Genomic DNA, 20,883 nt, shown 5'->3' on the forward strand with positions numbered 1-20,883 from the left:
TAGGGCTTTAACTCTCATAGCACTCTCATCTTATTCTGGAGGCCTGCCTAAGTCTTTTAGCCGAATAAAAAAAGAAATAGCTATCGTCCAGAAAAGGATGCTTATTATGAATCAGAAAAAAAAACCCCACAAAACTTCAAAAGGAGGGATGTAGTTTTGATCACTACAAGACTATGAGTCAGCACCAGTGAACTTGTAGTACTAAGAACTTATCCCTCTCTGTGATAGAACACCTCTATTCATTTCACTGGGGACCTGACCAACTAGTAGAGCTTGCCTGAAAACACTGGTGGGGGAGTTTTTATCTGACTGCCACAACCATCAATGAGATGTATTCCATCTGCCCCAAGCAAAATGCATTTAAGCCTCTGAATTCTGGTTGAGGGCAGTTTCCTCCCCCAGATGCACCTTTTGAAACTTGGCAGATCCACTTCATTCAATTACCACCTGCCCATGGTTGCAAATATGCTTTGGTCATGATCTGTATGTTCTCTCAGTGGGTGGATCTGTTCCTCTGTTGTATTGCTACAGCCTTAGAGGTAGCAAAAATTCTCTTGGGAAAAACCATTTCATTATGGGGTTTAGGAGGTTTCCTAAAGTAATACATAGTTACACAGGCACTCATTTCACAGGAATTTCACTAGCTAAGTAGCTTTCTTCCTGCTCAATCAGTATCTCTGTTGGGCCTACCACCTCAATTATCAGGAATACTTGAGAGAATCAATGGTATACTTAAAATCTCACTAACTAAATTCTCTGAGGAGCTATATATCCTTTGACCAAAAGCTTCCTTTAATCCCTCTGGACCTCAGATCTAGTCCATTCAGCTCCCACAAGCTCAATCCCTATGAGATAGTAGCAGGATGCCCCATAAGCACAGCATCCAAAGGTTCCCTCCTACAATATTGTACTGATTTGGCTCAGAAAGTCTCAAAAACTTACTAACTTGTCTCATGGTCCCATTTCTTAGGAATTCCAACCAATTCCAACCAAGACTGATCCAACTTGGTGACTAGGTTTATTGGAAATACCGCCTCCGAAAACACTCCTTGAGTCACAGTGAAAACATTCTTTTGAAGTTCCTGCTCACCACCTCACTATGATTTTGCTCCAGGAAGTCCTGGATCCATTTGTCAAATATTAAGAGAGCAATACCAACCATCTTGATTGTGGAATCCACAGGTTATCTAACTTTGAAAATAAAATGAGGTCCAAAGCAGCTGACATCTGAGGCAGCTGTCCCCAAGACCTCCAGGTCAAGAAGCAGACAACAGAAGACAGAGACTACTTATCCAAGAACTCAGACATGGGCTGACTTTTGCCTTTACTTTCTTCTCCTTGTTGCTGTTCTTTTTGTAACAATTGTGATGCTCATTAAATTGACAGCTTCTGGTTTTTCGTTTCTATAGATTTCTTCCTTTCATTTTTTATACTGCTCTTATTTCAAACCTGTATAGCTTGCCAAGTTGATGATTCCAGACCCCTCACTCCATCAACAACATTCTATTAAACTACGAACCCAAGAGCCCGATTCAACAATTCTCTATAATATTCAATTTGGGTTTGTTAATCACAGTCCTGGCCTCTGGATCATGACCCCATTGGAAGGGTTTTATATTATCCACTGTCCCTGCCCCCAAGACTGGATGTCAGTATGTTCCAAAAACCCCTACTTAATCCCAAGATGGGAAGTCACTTGGTCTGCTCCAAAGTGCAGTAGCTCTCAAAATCACAGTATTTCATAAGACCTACTTTAATCCCTATTCTCACAGCAATTCCACAGCTACATATTGGGAAATGGAGCATCATAACCAAGAAACTCGACAACAGAATTTAGGGCCCTAGCACTTCAGACCCTTACTAAAGACCCTTACCTTAGTTAAGTCCATTACACTTGGGAGTTTTTCTAGAAACCCAAGCTCTGCTTTGCATCTTGGGTATAAGCATCAGTATGGGACTGCACTTTGGATCATTAAGTCCCATACAATATAATTCCATCTTCATTCTGATCTTGTCATGGATCACTATATTAGAGATCTCACTTGGTTCCCCTGGCCAGCGTCTTTGGTCACAACTGTCTCTGAATGGGAATGGGGTATCTTATAACAATCGATATCCCCCATAGCAAATAGGATATAGGAGCCTGCCTCAATAAATTGGGCATCAGACTCTTGACTTTTGTCCCAAATCAAAACAATCATAAAGACATCCATTCTATTTCCAGGATGGTGTAGGATTTCTAGAATAAGCTCTTGTACTACTACTATCACTACCTTTGACTTCATCCCTTTATTCCATGACACTCATTCATCCTGGGAATCATCATCTGCACCATACCTTTGCAGTCCCATAATTCTCCACTGAACTATTCTTCTGCAGTTCTTCTCTAAGCCTGTCTCTGCACCCTTGTCTAGATCATGCCCATGTTACCTCTATATCCAGGAAACCACTCTCCTGAAGTTCCAGTTAAGGTCATCCCTCCACCACCATAGAGGTTTGCTTTCCTGCCCATTATGGCTCTGATGACTCCCATAGAATCCCTGACTAGTACCATAGTCACTTCTGGCAATTTGTGTTTTTCTGTTGGGAAACTTCGGGCAGAGTTAGCCACAGATCTGGAGCACTGTGGAAGGCTGATCACTGCCCTGCAAATTCAGGTTGATTTTCTTGCCCTCAAAATTACTGAGTGCCAGATACTCAACTGCTAAGCAGGGTCAGGCACGTGCCCTCCTTGGGAAGGAATGTTTCTACATTAACCAATTCTCCCTTATATAGTTCTTAATGCTCTGAACAAGTGGAAGACTTACGGAATAGGGGCCAAGATATCTTAAAATATTTCTATCACCTTTGACTTGTTCTGGCTACCTGGAAACCTTGTCAGCATTCTCCACTCTGTCCTCATTGGCTTGATGTCTCTCCTCCTTATTGACCTTGTCCATTATCTCTGCATTTGTTGCCATTTGGGCCTTATTTCTCACCTATCTACTTTTCTCCTGCATAAAATTATGTTCCAGGTGGTTGTCTCCCCTCAGTCTGCATGGCTGTTTTAGTCATTGATTGAAAGAAGATGAGATTTATAATTTTTATATTAACCTTTATGTGCAATGATTATACTATAGATTTGTGGAACTTCCTTTCCATGACTTGGAAGCTGAGATTGCAGCTGAAGCAGTCAATCAAGAAGCTAACTATCCTCAAGCTTGTATCTGCCAATTGAACCAAACTATGTGCCTCACTTTTGCTGGCAGTCATGCTAACCCTGGTTCTATGACCTGCCGAATAGTCACAAGGCTCAATGGTCCTAACAACTTGACAGACTGTTCACACAAGACCCATGAATGCCTGTCTTATGGTCCAATGGTTTTTTTTTTTTTCATGCTTAAAAACTCTGCCCTAAGCAAGTGAAATCCTCTTCTTAAGAAGGTGGACTTTACTTACGAGTTGTTTCCCTCATTTTTAAATTAAACTTGATTCCTGACTCTTGTCTGCTCTGTGATTCGTCATCTACAGGTTAGAGGCTAGTTTTGACAGTTGCTATCCTCAAGGTTGACTATGCTTATTGCTTAAAGAATATATCTAGATTTCTTTAAAAGAACCATCAGGGAGCCAGTAATTAGTTGCCTTATAATTCCCTTAAGCCTGATTGACACTTTTACACTAAAATCTTATCTTGGGGCAATTAGGTGGTGCAGGGGTTAGAGCACCAGCCCTGAAGTTAGGAGGACCTGAGTTCAAATCTGACCTCAGACACTTAACATTTCCTGGATGTGTGACCCTGGGCAAGTTACTTAACCTCAGCTGCCTCAGGGGAAAAAAATTTAATTATAGCTTTTTATTTACAAGATATATGCATGGGTTAATTTTACAGCATTGACAATTGCGAAGCCTTCTGTTCCAATTTTCCCCCCACCCCCTCCTCCAGATGGCAGGTTGACCAATACATGTTACATATGTTAAAAGTATAAATTAAATTAAATATATGTATACATGTTCAGTTATTTTGCTGTACAAAAAGAATTGGACTTTGAAGTAGTATACAATTAGCCTGTGAAGGAAATCCAAAATACAGGTGGACAAAATTAGAGGGATTGGGAATTCCATGTAGTGGTTCATAGTCATCTCCCAGAGTTCTTTCTCTGGGTGTAGCTGGTTCAGTTCATTACTGCTCTATTGGAACTGATTTGGTTCATCTCATTATTGGAGAGGGCCTCATCCATCAGAATTGATCATCATAAAATATTCTTGTTGAACTACATAATGATCTCCTGGTCCTGCTCATTTCACTCAGCATGAATTCATGTAAGTCTCTCCAGGCCTTTCTGAAATCATCCTGTTGGTCATTTCTTACAGAACAATAATATTCCATAATATTCATATACCACAATTTATTTAGCCAATCTCCAATTGATGAGCATCCACTCAGTTTCCAGTTTTTGGCCACCACAAAGAGAGCTGCCACAAACATTTTTGCACATACAGGTCCCTTTCCCTTCTTTAAGATCTCTTTGAGATATAAGCCCAGAATTAACACTGCTAGATCAAAGAGTATGCACAGTTTGATAACTTTTTGAGGATAGTTCCAAATCATTCTCCAAAATGGCTGGATGTATTTACAGTTCCACCAACAATGTATCAGTGTTCCTGTTTTCCCACATCCCCTCCAACATTCTGCATTATTTAGGAAAAAAAAAAATCTTGTCTCTGTATTTGCCCCTTTACATTCTGTGGTTTCATTAACTGATTAGGTGAAAGTCTGTTGAACAGTGATATCCTGGTCAACTATACAAATAATGTTTACCTAAGAATGTTATAAGATTAATGCTCATTGGATAATTTAAAATGTCTAAGTGTGACAGTCATGAGAGGGAGAACAAAATATAGTGTGTATGATAACACACATGTGAACTATGTGAACTAAATATATATAAAATTTGCCAAGAATTTTGATAAGATTTTTAATTCACAAATTATACCTTTTTCCAATTTCAGTAAATGAAAGTGAAATAAGTCAGCATGTATATCTGTATAAATGTACACATACATAAAACTACCTCAAACCTGTGTATTATGTTAAAATTTTTTTTTTTTAATTCTGTGGGAAATGTACTAATATAGAAAGCTTGAGTATTGCTTGGGTTTTAAGGGTACTATTTAGGGGAATGGACAAAGAAAAAGATGACAGGAAACTATAGTTAATCTGATTCTAAATCTCAAAAAATAGAAAGTCACATTCTCCTGAAATCTAAGAACAGAATTTATTAACAGCACTCAAATCACTAGTGGAATGTTCATGCACATTAAAAAAAAAAGAAAAAAAGAAAGGATAAGGAGCTATTTGCTGATGCCTGCCCACCATTCCTGGACTCCTGCCTGCCCACCATTCCTGGATTCCCAAATTTATTTGTTTTGGAGAAATGAAGCTACAACTCAGACAATTGTTTCTATTCAAACTGTAGAACAGTTCTGAATGGAAGAGTAAAGAGTGGGAGGGATTAGAGTCCATGGGGTTTAAAACAGAAGCAGACAAATGGGGAGTGGCCTTTTTACAAATAAGATCCCAGGTATTTTGAATACTCCAATAATGAGTAAGTCAGTTAAACAGGGAGATTGGCAGAATTCTTATTGGTCAGAGGCTGCTCTCATGAATCCATCATTCATTCTAAATATTTCCTCCTCCTCTCTTAAGGGAAGTGTGATAGAGGTAGGGTTGAAGGAGGAGGAATTGATATCGTTAAACTGAATCACTAGGGAAAACTGCATAATGATTATTCTTTTAAAAAGCTTGTCTGCCATATAAAATATATTTATAAAATATATATTCAGATAATGATAATAACTAAAATTTATATAGCACTTTCTATGTGCCAAGTACTTTACAATGATCTCATTTGAATCTCACAACAACCCTGCAATGTAGGTGGTATTATCTTCATTTTTAAAGATAAGGAAACTGAAACATTATTTGCTTGGGATCCCAAAGCTAGTAAGTGTCTAAGAGTGGATCTGACTGTGTGACCCTGGACAAGTCACTCAACCCCAAATGCCTCAGCAAGAAAAAAAAAGAAAAAAAAAAAAGTGAATCTGAACTTAAGTTTTCCTGATTTTTAGGTCCCATACTCTACCCCAAAACTCCCCACCTCCCGCTATTGCTTTTATAGGAACTTGGCTATGCTGAGTATCTGAGGTGGTCAGGTTTATGTCTGTTATCCTCAGATAATCTGGTAAGCAGGAAGTTTTTTCCCCTTTTTTGCCCTACAGAGTTTATCATTCATGCTTTGGTGAATTTGAATAGAAGGTAAAAAGCACTGTGCTAAGTAGAGGGATGCTAATGACAAGGTTTATATCATCTTTTAAAAATTATCTTAGTAAAATTTTATTTAGAATTACTTGAAAACTTAAGTAAATTCAATGGTATGTCAGACATGATTCAAACATGTTTGTTTCTAATGTAAATGGGGTTGATTTAATATTGCAACATTCCTGAAAAACAAGTTATTTGTTTTTTAACTCAATCCCCAAAATAGAGAAATAATCAATTTTCTCCTGCTTTATTTTTAGAAGATGACATTTTATTTATTCACTTATCTATCAGCTATTTTAAACTGTGGGGCAAGGTGACTTAAAAAAGAAAGCTTAGTTTCATTACTTTTATGTTACAAAGTATTTAAGTGAAGAGTACAGTTGACAATGTGACATACATTTTACATGTTATAGCATGAAATTCAGTGGTCTTTTTAAAATAAATAACAAATCACACAAGGAAGAAATGCTAATAAGCATAAATTTTAACTTTATGAACCTCCTTGTCTTCACATTCCCTCTGTTTATTATAGTAATAGAAAGTATTATCTCTTCTCTGAAGCTTCTTCACATAGCCTGTCTCTGGCCAACGATCTACCTGTATGCACACACAAAATAATAAAAAAACACAAATATAATATTTATGTACTACTTAAATACAAAAGAAGCTTTGGTATTTTATTATAACAGTTCAAAATTTTAAAAAGTTAAAGTATTAAATTAACTTGTACAAAACTTTGATTCTTGAACGAAGTTAGAAATAATAACTTTTGGTTAAATAATTTGAATATAAAATATAAAATCAGCAACTTATTTCTTCCTAGACCTATGTTAGAATCTCTATACAATGGTCAAGATATAGTGCATATTTAAGGAAATTCCAATTTCTCATGCCATCAAGTAATACAATTTATATGAAGGAACTTTAAAAATAAATTTGTTCAATTCCTTTTTCCCTTAAGAAACTAATGCCTAGGTATATATTAAGTGATTTACCTAAAATGATATTGAAATATTGTATTAGTTACTTGGGACTTGAATTCAGGTCCTTCAAATCAAATATTCTATTACTGAAAGCTATATTATCACCTCTACAAGATGTTATCTTTGGGCAAAGTCATTCCTAAACAAAGATAAATAAGTCTATTGACTCTAGGCCTAAGTTTTGGGGACCAAAAAGATATTTATGGATATAACCTGAGCGGTACCTGTCAGAGTAGCTTCCATCTACCATTTAAAACAAAACAATTTGAAGTTCATATATTACAAATATATCATTCCACGATCTCACCAATACTTAAACAATACTGTAAGGCTACTTTTCTCCTTTTCTATAAATATTTCTCAGGATATCCTTTTGAAACAATTTTTGCCCTTAAGGTACATTTTGATGTATAGTCTTTATTAGTTAAAAGATATCCGATTTAATTAGAATGAGTATCTTTTAAAATTAATCCATAATTTAAAAGCCTTTTTGAGTTGTTATGGACAAGCTTCTCCTAATTTACTTAGCTAGACTAGTTGTCCCCAGGCTATACTTCAAGATTTTCATCTTGGAAAGATTTGCTAAACCTTGCTCTCTGAGGCATGTCTTCGACAAGAAAAAGTCTCCTCCATTCCATAATTAAGAATATTTCTGGTTTTGCCTGCATAAAAAATGTAATAAATCCTTGTTGACTGATTAAAAGGTGAGGACTTAAGTGTGCAAACATTCATTGCTAAAAGAGTCTGCTACAGATTTTTGAGGACAGACCTACTTATAGAGAGCTAGGGATTCTTTTAAAACTCCCTTTTCAACTAATTTTGCTTCTATTTTAAATATTTCAAAAAAACATAAAAACCCTTCCTGTGGTAAAGGAATAAAGTCAACTTCAAATATTTATGGTAATGCTGATAAATAAAATAAAATAAAAATCATAGATAATTAAATTAGGATTAATAATTTCAAACTCATTTCTAAGCATTTTTTTTCATCCTTCATTTTTCCATCCCTGGTTGTTGGATTTTTTTTTTTTAACTAAAAACAAAAACTAGCTGGATGGAAGAGAAAAATGATAATTTCACTGGGTTGAACATGGATGATGTCCATTGTTAATAAGTTGGACTCTAGACATTAACAATAACAGCTAGAATTTATTTATCATTTTAAGTACTTTACAAATGTTAGTTCACTTGATCCTCCCAACTCCTCATGCAGATCAAATATAAGATAGGTGCTATTATTATTCCTATTATCCATAGAAAAATGAGACTTAATTAATTAAGAGACTTCTCAGAAGTACACAGCTAGTAAGCATTTGAGGCAATATTCAAACTCAAAATCAAATTTTTTTAAACTCCAAAGCTAATACTCTATCCACCACAAAACCTTGTTGCCTAAATTATTCACAATTTTTTTCATAAATACAAACAAATTCCTTAAAAGAAAAAAAAATTGTCAAATTCAAATTTGGAATTCCATCCCTTCACTTCCAACCCCTTCAAATGCTACAAAGAACAATAACAGAGAAAACATAAAAATAAATATGCTGCTTCTTGGAGATAACTTCTGATAAAGGAAAATTATTCTGCTTCTACAATCTACCTTACCATAGCGACTTGCTTCACTTGTTTATATTCAATTTCATCCCGATATCCTGCTTGCTGAAATCTGTACAGATTCTCTATCTCATCTGACCATTTTTTGGCACGACTTATTGATTTTGGTTTCATGTCAGAACTAGCCATGTCTACAGAAGTTTTACCGCCAGTCTTTTTTTCTGAAAGATGTTAAAACATTATTATCTTATAACATACTGTTGAAATACCGCTCCCCCCAAATGAAAATATCTAAAAATTTAAAAATATATGTATTTTCCAATATTCCTGTTTGTAACCACTACTGCAGTAAAAAAAACAATCAACCTCAGATTTTAAGCAAGATTCTGAGGTACAGTAAAGGCCTCTATGCTTTTTCTGAACCTTCCTGATCCACCTTTAATATCTGACACTAAGTACCAAGAAGACATCTTAATAAATTATTTCCTAGTCCCCACAACAAAACCTATTTTATGAAATGCATACTTAAGTACTTTTCAACTAAAAGTTTAGAATTCATATACAATTGATTTTAATTAATAGTAAAAGCTTTTAAAATGAGATATTTTAGATAAAACTTTTAAAATTTCCCCCCTGAGGCAATTGGGGTTAAGTGACTTGCCCAGGGTCACACAGCTAGGAAGTGTTAAGTGTCTGAGGTCACATTTGAATTCAGGTCCTCCTGATATCAGAGCCATTGCTCTATCCATTACCACCTAGCTGCCCCAAGAAGCATTTTTTTTAAAGAACTAAAATACATCAAATTGGTTAAGTTTTTCCACATGAATTCCAAAAGTGGTTAGGCCTTCTTTCTTGAAAAACAAAACTGTAATAGACTTATTAACTAAATTCCAAGTTACGGTATCAAAGAATTATCTTTTTTTTTAATTATAGCTTTTTATTTACAAGATAGATGCATGGGTAATTTTACAGCACTGACAATTGCCAATTTTGTTCCAATTTGTTCCCCCCACTCCCCTCTTCCAGATGGCACATTGACCAATACATATTACTTATGTTAAAGTATAAATTAAATTAAATATATGTATACATATCCATCTATACATGTTATTTTGCTGTACAAAAAGAATTGGACTTTGAAATAGTGTACAATTAGCCTGTGAAAGAAATCAAAAATGCAGGTGGACAAAAATAGGGGTTTGGGAATTCTATGTAGTGGTTCATAGTCATCTCCCAGAGTTCTTTCTCTGGGTGTAGCTGGTTCAGTTCATTACTACTCTATTAGAACTGATTTGGTTCATCTCATTATTGGAGAGGGCCTCATCCATCAGAATTGAAGATCATAAAATATTCTTGTTGAACTATATAATGATCTCCTGGTCCTGCTCATTTCACTCAGCATCAGTTCATGTAAGTCTCTCCAGTCTTTCTGAAATCATCCTGTTGGTCATTTCTTCCAGAACAATAATATTCCATAATATTCACATACCACAATTTATTTAGCCATTCTCCAATTGATGGGCATCCACTGAGTTTCCAGTTTCTGGCCACTACAAAGAGGGCTGCCACAAACATTCTTGCACATACAAGTCCCTTTCCCTTCTTTAAGATCTCTTTGAGATATAAGCCCAGAATTAACACTGCTAGATCAAAGAGTATGCACAGTTTGATAACTTTTTGAGCGTAGTTCCAAATCATTCTCCAGAATGACTGGATATATTCACATTCCACCAACAATGTTTCAGTGTCCTTGTTTTACCACATCCCCTCCAACATTCTTCATTATCTTTCCCTGTCATTCTAGTCAATCTGACAGGTGTGTAGTGATATCTCAGAGTTGAAAGACATGTTATCAATCTTGTATTCTAATCCTGATGATTTAAGCAACTGTATGCTTATTTCTGATACTTTTTTTTTTTTTAAAACAGAACAGTAGAATCTTAAAACATCCCAAATTATCTCTTTTCATATTGCTCTTTGTTCCTAGGAAGGAAATGTGGCATCTTTCTTCTCTTTTCCCTTCTTTGTTGATGGGAAACTGCTATTCTTGCCACCTGGTCCATTTGCTCAGATCATTATGGTACCCAATCCTGCGCTAGAACATGAGAAGCAAAACTAAGACAAAGTCCATCACCATCTCTAAGGTGGGCTCCAAAGTTACTTACATCATTAATTTAAAGACTGTTATATCCCCTGCAATTTGAATTAAATTTGACTAATATTTATTAAGGGTCTACTTACATTTGAGATACTCTTGTTAAGTGTGTGGCAACATATAAATATTACACAAATCCTGCTTTTTAAAAGCTTACACTCTGTTGGACAGGTACACAAATAATATGATATCCTATGATACAGGAGAGAGTAGTATAAGTACAGAGTAGAGTTCTAAGCAGAGTGTTATGAGAGATTAGAGATCATTTGGAGGAGAGAGTGAAAGAATAGGGAGAATTTCATTTTGGAGGAAGAATATAAATTGGGCATAAAATAAAGACCACATAAATAGATGGAAATGACTATTCTAGGTATGGGGCACAGCACAAGCCAAGATGGAATTGGTAGGGAGAAAGATGTAAAATGGCAGTGGAGAATAATAGTGTATTTGAAACAGAAATATTTACAGGAGTATAATATGAGATAAAGTTGAACAGGTAGGTTACAACCAGATTTTGGAAGGATGTAAATACCAGGATTAGGAATTTATATTGTATTTGCTTGACAATAAGGAAACATTAAAGGGGATTGAGTAGTTGGGTTCTTAATCTAAGATCCATGGACCTATAGGATTCCTGGATTGATTTCAGGGAGTCTTATGAACTTGAATGGGAAAATTGTCTTTTTCTCCCCACTAACACTAACAAAAAATTGGCATTTTCTTCAGTTATAAATTATTCTTCTGAATTCTTCTGAATATTCTTCTGAAAAGAGGTCCATAGGCTTCATTGCAACAGAGGTCCAGGTTAAGAATGCCTGGGACAGAAGAATGACACAATGATAGCATTATATTAGTAAGATCTATTCTAAGTTGTATGTTGATGTACTGGGGAGTGAACAGATTGGAGGCTGGAAGACCAATGAGGAGATTTTTATAGTAGGCTAGTTGATAACAGATAAGAGACTGAACTAGGATGGCTGAAATGGGAAGTGGAGAGGAGGTGCCAAAACCAAATAACAAAAACCATATGAGTATAAATGAGAGGACTTGGATGTGTGGAGTGAGGGAAAGGAACGTGTCAAGAGAGAGCTAGCTAATGTTAGAAAATTGATGACTCAAAGAATATGAATAGAAACAAGTTAGAAGCAGATGTAGGGTAAAATGAGTTCAGTTTTAGATACGATTAGTTTCAAATGCTAGAGGAACATCAAAGATTAGAATATAATGAATGCAGTGCTATATGCAGTATACTTTAAATAATTATACTTTTCCAACCACATAAACCAGCAAATTAAAAGGAAGGCATCCTGAATTTTCACTGTATCCTCGAAACTATTCTTTAATAAAAACCTTGTTTTCAGTGGATGAAATACAGTGAAGTCTAACTTCATAAAATGGAAGTCTTGAAAATGAGTCATTTTGAATCAGTGTTCATAAAATAGATTACTTACTCTGCTAAAATTTATAAACTCAATGGATCTATCCACTGCCACTAATAATTCAGGGTCTCCTTGGCTGGATTAACATGATAGTGTCCTTGTTTATAAAAATTCCTCCATATTCTCTCTTAATCCAGATAATACACTGCTGTCAAAGCGATTTCTACTTCAAATATCTAAATTACTCCACTAAAAAAAAGTGATGTTTACTACCAAATAAAAGTTCTAATTTTTAGCCTAGCATTTTAGATCCTGTACATTGTTCTTGCCTATTTTCTAGTCTTATCTCATCACACTCCCCATTATCATACTCTAGACTCCTGTCTAGCCAAACAGGATTACTTGAGGTTTCCTAAACACATTGTGGAGCAGCTAGATGGATAGAGTGCAAGGCCTGAGTCAGAAAGACTCTTCCTGAGTTCAAATCTGGCCCTAGATACTTATTAGCTATGTGACCTTAGGTAAGTCACTTAACATTGTTTACCTCAGTTTCCTCATCTATACAATTAACTGAAGGAAGAAGGAGCAAAGCACACTATCTCTGTGCCAAGAATAACCCAAATGGGGTCACAAAGAGTCAGCTGAGATTCAATACAAATACAGCTTAAGCTTTGACTTTGGTCATTTCCTATTAAGCCTTTCTTTGTACCACTGTCTACTGAAAACCTGTTTTTCATGACCCATTGCAAATGTCATAGTCTCCATTAAACCTTCCCCTGGGATGGAAGTGAATTTTTCTTTCCCTGAACTCCCGAGTCCTTTATTTGTACTTCTCTTACTAGCACTATTTTGTACTATAATTACTTGTATGTCTTATTTCTAGAGAGCAGAACCAGTTGATTATCTTGAATATCCATCAACAGTATATATGATGCCTTGAACTCAATGTCCGTTGAATTAATTTGTTTCAATTTTCCAGATAAGATACATTAAAGCTTGACAAACATATTTCAAAATTAGTGGTATTCCTGGGATTAGTTTTGAAAACTTGATTTTTACACACATACATACATTATTTTGGCTTAAAATAATGCTATATTTCTAGGTATATCCATGTATACATAACATTTAATAGTTCATGTTCTGTTCAGCAATAAATCAGTTCAAAACAGTAAAGATGCTCATTCTGCAATTCTATTCAATTTAATGGGAAATTAACTTTAAATTCTAATTATAATCACTTACATGTTATCTTGGTTAACTGCTTCATTGTTGAGAAACACACTAAGCACATCTAACAAGCTTGTCCAGGGTAATCTGGACATACATTCTGATAAATCAATTATTGAAATGGATATCCATAGAGAAAAAACACTGCCAAGAAACATGCAAAAGAAATACCAGAATGCTACTCAGTACATTCAAAACTCTTTTAGGTTTTTACATAAATTTAGCAAGTGTATTGTTTAAAATGATAATACAAAATGAAGCAGCGGTAGGACAGTAACTCCAACTGATTCTTGAGATTATTTTTAAGATTGGCTTTTTAGTAGCCAATTGGTAGTATTTTTGCTTTGATAGGTTCTCTATATTAAATGATACAATTATGTCTATATAAACATTTGTCATACCGGTTTTATGATTCTAGAGATGTTTCAAAAATATAGAAAACTGTCTTCAAGATTTAACAAGACAGAACATGGATTAAGTGCTAGATGAGGCTAGGAAGTGAACATTCTCCTATATAGAACTGCAAATCCTTGGGATAGATATTAGGCATTTCAAAATTGTTCATTTTCTATTTGCAACAAAATTGTTTCCTCCAAATCTAAAATGAAGGGTACCTAACAATCTTATTGGCAAAAAGCAGTTAGAGATTTTAACTGTATTAAGAACATTCAGGATTTTGAGACCCAAAGGCATTTTCTGTCAGACACAGCAGAAAGATATTAACATTTTCAGTTTTATTAGATATACATTTTGATTTCTATATTAAAGTGTTTTATTTTGCAGGATTAAATTTAATGGTAGAAATACTACTTTCCTCTTAAAACATTAAATAATTCAGCACTTTCTATCTTTCTGAAAGGGAATTTTACTATGTTTAAAAGTTTTGATATTAATCAGAACTTGCAATTTAGCTTGATACAGTAGAATCACTTGTCTCAGGGCCACTTAAAATAGAACAGGTGTGGTCTGTAGAGTTCTCTTTTTCACTCTTTTCTGTTCTTCTCTACCAAACTTCTCTACCAACTATATATCCTCACCTCTTCTATTTACTGAAGAATCCCTGAAGTGCCCTAACATTTTTCTTTTATAACATAAAATAAAATATTAAACTTAAATACCATTTTATTTCCCCCCAGTAACATGTAAATTCAGTTTATAACATTCATTTTTGGTACTTACATTTCAAATAAATTCCTTTATTACATTTCTATCAAAATTAAAATTCCTAGACTCCTAATATTTCATTTCTTTTTCCTGTTCCCCAGAATAATATAAGCGGTTAAGAGGCTGAACAGAAAATGAGTGGCATGGAAACTACTCACATCCAAAATAAGTGTCTGTACCTATAAAGTAAAGGATTGTATGTTGAGAACAACGAATCAATCATTAACTCTGGACTTGAGAGCGTTTCAGTGGCAGCTTTAAAGTCCCAACTTTAATTACTAGATACACAGTTCATCATCACTCAGTGACACTTCCTGCCCCTCCTCTACAACTGGACTTCGCTACTTTCACTTCCCCCATACATCATTCCCTTTAGGAACCCACCTTCCCACCTGATAATCAGCTCAATGACATATTGCATTAAAAACAGAAGTTCTTCAGAATTCTTAGTCCAGTTCATAGGTCACTGGGTGCGTTATGAAAAAGGACTTCTGAAGGTTATAGATAAAAATGGCTCACACTCATCTGCATTTTAAGGGACAAAACACTTTACATACACATCTCCTTTGTTCCTCACAACAGCCCTGTGAGGTAGGTAGAGTAAATACGACAGGACCTACTTTAAAGAGTGACTTCTGGTTTGATAAACCGAAGTGATTCTTCTAAGGCCACAATTCTCCAAGGGACAGTACCAGGATTCACAATCAGATTTGAACTCAAATCTAGAATCTTTTTCGACTCGCAAACTACACTGTTTGGTTTTTCTACTGTGTTGTATAAACCAGTACAAATGAAGCTTCTGTATAAAATCTTTGATACCAATTGGGGGAAAAAATGAATAAAACAGTAGAAGTCTTAAAAAAAATCACCACTCTAAAACATTCCCAAAAGGCTCTTCTCCCCTGAGATTGCTGATCCCTAGGCATTATATAAAGACCGACTCCACAGACAAGATCTTCTTCCCCGGCTGAATCGGGATAGCGCCATGGGGGTTGAGTGTTTTAGAACAGTTTCTCTGAGGCCACTGACAATAAACCTTACTTAGCTCACCCACGTTCAAAGAGACTGACATTACAAAGAAAAAAATTGGTAAGGGGATAAGTATGGCGGGGAGGGAGCCCCAGCTCGGATCGGGAACATGAGGAGAAACAAAGGCCAGTGGGCAGACTGAAGTTTCCTCCGTCTCGCGGCTCCCCGCAGGGATGAGGAAGGGGCGGGGCCTAGGGCCTTGGGGAGGGGCCTACACGGGCTAGGGAGCCTTGAGGGAAAGCAGCATCCAAGCCCGCCAGAGCAGCGTCCCCTGCCGACTGCCTTCCTGCCCCTCTCGGTTCCCATCGCCCAGCCGATAGTGAGGTACCCGGGCTGCCGGTTACTCACTGCCGATGCCCTGTGGCACTGGAAGCTTGGGTGGAGGTGGCGCTGGAAGTGATGCTTCAGGATTGTGGGACTTCTTAGGCCAGCAAAGCGACAACGGCTGCCCTAGAGCCCTTCAGCCTCCTAGCAACCCGGAAGCTCGCTCGAGGCTCAAACCAACGGCTCTTCTTCACTCAGTCTCCCGTGCGCCTGCGCTAAGGAAACCGGCGCGTTTGAAAGAGCGCTCCCAAAGAGGGAGCCTGGCGCCGCAAGTTGTGGGAGCTTGCTCCCTAGGTGACTGCTCGCTCCGCCCACCCCAGGCGCAGGCCGCTGGAATTGTCGCGAGAATTCTCCTGGGCATTCATTAGCTCCGCAAGGCGACTTGTAGCCAGAGTCTGTCCTTTAAGCTCCCGGCTTCCTCCTTTGGAAAACAAAACAAAGTAACCAAAAAAACCCTCAAAACAAAAAAACTGTACTGCACAGGTAGGGGAGGGGCTCAAAGTGCAATGACTCGTGAACCAGTGGGTTTATTTCTTAGTAATTCAAAGAGTGAGGTAAATCTGAAACAGCGCTGGCTCTGCAAGTTGCCCCACTGCCACTCAGTATGACTAACTGCCAAGTTCCTTCGTCTCTGCTCTGTCAAGTCCTCATCTGTCAAATGGTGGGATGGGAGTGGGGGACGGTTAGATGGCCTCTAAGGCAGGGGTGAGCTCTGAACCTATGTTGTAGAAGCAGCGTGAGCAGAACGCGGGGATGGGCAGGAGGCTTTGGCAAGCCTGCAGACTTAGTTCCTGAGGTTGGTTGGCACTTCACTGGATGAAGGGTCAAATCTGAAGCAGAAGGTCCTTAAGGTATTGTTGAATTAAGATAAAGCCTCCCTTCCTGTCTCAGAACTCCAAAACTTCCGAATTACATCGAATAAAAATTGGACTTGTAGTAAGCCTATGCCACTGGGAGTGTGTGTGGGGGGAGAATCCTCTAAATAAACCTTGTACATTTTAAAAAGGAATTACCTGGTTAATTGTTTGTAAGCAGTAGTAGTCGTCACGAGTGGCTGTGGCCAAAAAGAGTTAAAAGGTGGGCTATTTTCTGGCAACCAATTCTCTAGTTTGACCTAGACTAATCCCTGAACAAGAGACATGAAAGCTCTTAGATCTATACTCAAAGCCTTCTTGATAGGTACCCCTCTGGGACTCAAGGAGAGCCTAATCTTTTTGGGAGAATCAGTCTGTCAGTATGATGAAATCTATGGATCCCTCAATGTTTTAAAATGCACAGAATATGTCGGATTATGATGAAAATCAATTATCCTAAAATATAGATATCACTTTTTTGGTTAAATATGAACCCTAGAAACCCTGATAGCAATATTCAATAAAAGGATAAAAATCCAGTATCTTCAGTCACTCAGATTGGAGAGGGCAAAACTCAAATGAATTAAGAAATGAAAAAGCACTTATTGAGTGCTATGTGCCAAGGTACTTTGCTTAGCACAGGATGAAAATACAAAAAGGTTTTTTTTTTTAATTTTTTATATTTTTTTTATGGAACCTACATTCTAATTGGAGAAAACATAGGGGAGGATGGCTAGATAAAAAAGTTTTGGTTGGGGGAGTTACAGAGATAAAGAATTGATGCATAGGGCAACAATGCTCATCAAGTACATTACTAAATAAATCATCTGTAAATCCCTTGACAGTCTTTCATTCTTACTTTTTTTCTCTCAATCTGACAAGGAAATAACCCTACTTCCACATGTAGAGATGAATCCCTCTAGATAAAATAAAAAGTTATTTATTAAGTGTTTACTGTGTACCAGGATATGAAGATATAAATACAAAAATGAGACAGACATTGCCCTTCAGGAAGTTTACATTTTGGAGACAAAACATATAGGGAGTGTGTAGAGAGATTCATAGGATAGTCAATCGTTCTGTTGTTTTCAAGAACAATTATAGTATAATCGTATTAATTTGGTTACTGAACCCAGAGAAAGAGAAACAGGAGTAATGATGTGGGCAGGGTAGATGGCAAGATATCCACACAGGATTGGATGTGAGGCATAGACTAAGGCCACCCATAGTGGGTTAATTGAATTTTTGTTCATCCACTTACAAGATAGTTTGGCTAATTTGGGAGTCCCCAAACTAAGTGATTTAATTTCTCTGTGGCAAGTATATGGTGTACCTGGATAAAGTGCCAGTCTGGAGATAGGAACTCCTCTTCCTAAATTCAAATCCAATCTCAAATATTTACTAGCTGTGTAACCATGGGCAAGTCATTTGACCCTATTTATCTCAGTCTTCTTTTCTATAAAGTGAGTTAAAGAAAGGGCAAGCCATTCCAGTATTTTTGTCAAGAAAACCCCAAATGGGTTCATGAAAATTAGGACATGGCTGAAGGCAACTGAATAACAACAAAGGGATTGTAGGAGGAGGGTTTTTGTGGTGCCCAGGTCCAGAGGAGCTGTTTTCTAAGTGAAAAGAGATGAGAACCAGCAGAAAAGTGTTAAGATGGCAAGGATGGCTAGCCAGCTGGACCACTGGAAAGGCTTTGAGTACCGGTTTGTGTGGGGGCTATTTATCTGTTATCTGAAGAGTAGTTTGGCTAAGTTTAAGCAGACTCATCAAAAAGCTGTCTTCCAGATGATATTTTTTGGCCACAGAAACTCATAAAGACAGTTTTCATTAAGAAGGCCTAGATCTTTAACAGTCTCAGAATCATGACCATCAGAAGGTTGTGGGCCCATAAAGTGTGAAAATGTCATATAGTTTGGAGCCATTATAGGCAGGCAAGAAAAGTTTTGAGATGAGAGAAATCCAAATGGCAGACCAGAAAGATGACTAGAGAACAGATGTATTGGTTAAAGAACAAAACAAAGGGGTATGGCCAGGGTTATATAGAGGCATGGCTAGATAATGTGTGAGCATCAGAGAACAAAAGACACAGGTGGCAATTGTTTGAAGAAATGTCAGCAGTTGCTAGATGGAGCACTCAGATAACTGTAAAAAAAAAAAAAAAAAAAAAAAAAAAAAAAAAAAAAGATGGTATGTGCCTTTGTAGAGGAAGTACCAATGCTTTTTTTTTTTTTTTTTTTTTTTTTTAAACAACTATGCTATGGATTTATATTTTACTTATGCTTTTACTAAGTGGGGAATATGAAAGAATTCATTGGAGAATAGATGAATACTCCTGAGAGACATTTGGATGGGAGCAGACATTTGATATGGATATTAAGAATTCTGTTAATTCATTGCCTTTGATTTCCTTTACTATTCTCTTTTTCTTTTTAGTTCTGAATTCACATTTCATTCTGGTCTTGTTGGCCTGGGCTACAATGGTTGGAGCAAATAAGCCATATAGAATAACTTGTAAAAGTCCTCTAAACTCAATTTAGTTCACATAAGCTTATAGCTGGAGTTCTGAAGTATGAGATAATTATATAAATACACCTAATGATGAGTTACTATTAAATGAGATAGTCAGCCCTACTTTATGGGGATAATTTAGATTGTTAGAAAATTCTTTCCTATAATAAGCTAAAGTAAGCTTCCCTATAATTTTTTATTCCTATTTTTTTCTTAGGAATTTCACAAAATAATTCAAACTCCTTTTCCTAGGCTTTCAACTATTTGAGGCAACTATCATGCTTTTCCACTCTAAATTTTTATTTTCCAAGTTAAATATACTCAGCTCCTTCAGTCTCCATGCTCTATACTATCTTGATTCCCTAAACAAGTTCTAATTGTCAATGTCATTCTAAGGCATGAAGATTAGTATTAACCATATAATTCCACAGATAGGGTATGAGCATGGTGGAATACAATATCCTGACAGAGCACTCTTAGTGAAGGCAAACATGGAAAAGAATAATTTATGAGAAGTAATTCATGGCTCATTATTTGTTTTACTACTTCCATCTTCTGTATCAAAAGATATTGAGCCTTCATTTTATCTTCAGAGAATTTTTCATTCATAAGTTCTAGGTAAGTCTTATGCTAGGTATTATTACTTTCTAATCTCAGAGTTTTCTTTGATGTTTCCTACTTGTTCTCCATAAGGATAATGAAGGAGATAATGATTATTGTGATTATCTTTCTAAATTGGTTCTTCAGATTTCTGTAGATTTGTTAGTGATAGTTCTACATTTAAGCATTTTAGGATAGTTTCATTTACTTATTGTCTTGGCAAATCCTCTTGAACAGCTTTATTTTATTTTATTTTCCTTTATACATTTCACATTTCAGAGGATCTGCTTTTGAGCATCTACATCAACAGAATCTACTTAAGTTTCAATTTCATAGTCTTGTAATTCCTTCTCAGTATTTTCTGATAAAATGATCTCAATATCATTCTTTGGAGCAGGAAAATCCATCAACTCTAAATAGAGATCCTCATGAGATTCTGTCTGCTTTACATAGGGTAAGGGGAGTGAAGAGGAGTCATTTGCCAGGCCCTTATCAGGATTTATATTTAGTTTGTGCCTTAGAAAGGTTTTGCTTGGGGGTAGTACCAGCAACTTTTAAAGAAGTCATTCCACATAGAGGACTTAACCCTCCAACTCAAAGAAAAGATTTGAATGGGATGGACAAGACTATATTTGTTTTCTAAATGATCTGTCCTTGTGAAGTCACACCAAAAAAGTTACTCTCACACCCCATGTGACTACCTTTCATCAGAGTGTCCATAGTGTTAACAACCATCAAGTTCTATTCCTTCAGGATTTGATCATGGTTAGTTGGAATTGTGGGCATTGTCAGAGTG

General features: G+C 36.4%; 1 protein-coding gene across 3 annotated transcripts; it reads right to left on the minus strand.

The window, feature by feature from the left end:
- Window positions 1-6,547: 6,547 nt before the first annotated feature.
- MEIG1 (meiosis/spermiogenesis associated 1) lies at window positions 6,548-16,438 on the minus strand. 3 transcript variants are annotated; one of them, XM_074268552.1, is made up of 3 exons: window positions 16,144-16,438; window positions 8,890-9,059; window positions 6,548-6,898 (listed from the first exon to the last, which is right to left on the minus strand). In XM_074268552.1, exons 2-3 carry the CDS (start codon window positions 9,025-9,027, stop codon window positions 6,770-6,772), a joined length of 267 nt encoding a protein of 88 aa, XP_074124653.1. In that variant the 5' UTR covers window positions 9,028-9,059; window positions 16,144-16,438; the 3' UTR covers window positions 6,548-6,769. The 3 variants fall into 3 exon arrangements, with proteins under 3 accessions (XP_074124653.1, XP_074124654.1, XP_074124655.1); XM_074268553.1 differs by having other exon boundaries at window positions 16,011-16,349; XM_074268554.1 differs by lacking the exon at window positions 16,144-16,438 and adding an exon at window positions 15,387-16,017.
- Between the last annotated feature and the right edge of the window lie 4,445 nt (window positions 16,439-20,883).

This window comes from Sminthopsis crassicaudata, chromosome 5 (genome assembly GCF_048593235.1).
Source record: "Sminthopsis crassicaudata isolate SCR6 chromosome 5, ASM4859323v1, whole genome shotgun sequence".
NCBI classification, from domain to species: domain Eukaryota; kingdom Metazoa; phylum Chordata; class Mammalia; order Dasyuromorphia; family Dasyuridae; genus Sminthopsis; species Sminthopsis crassicaudata.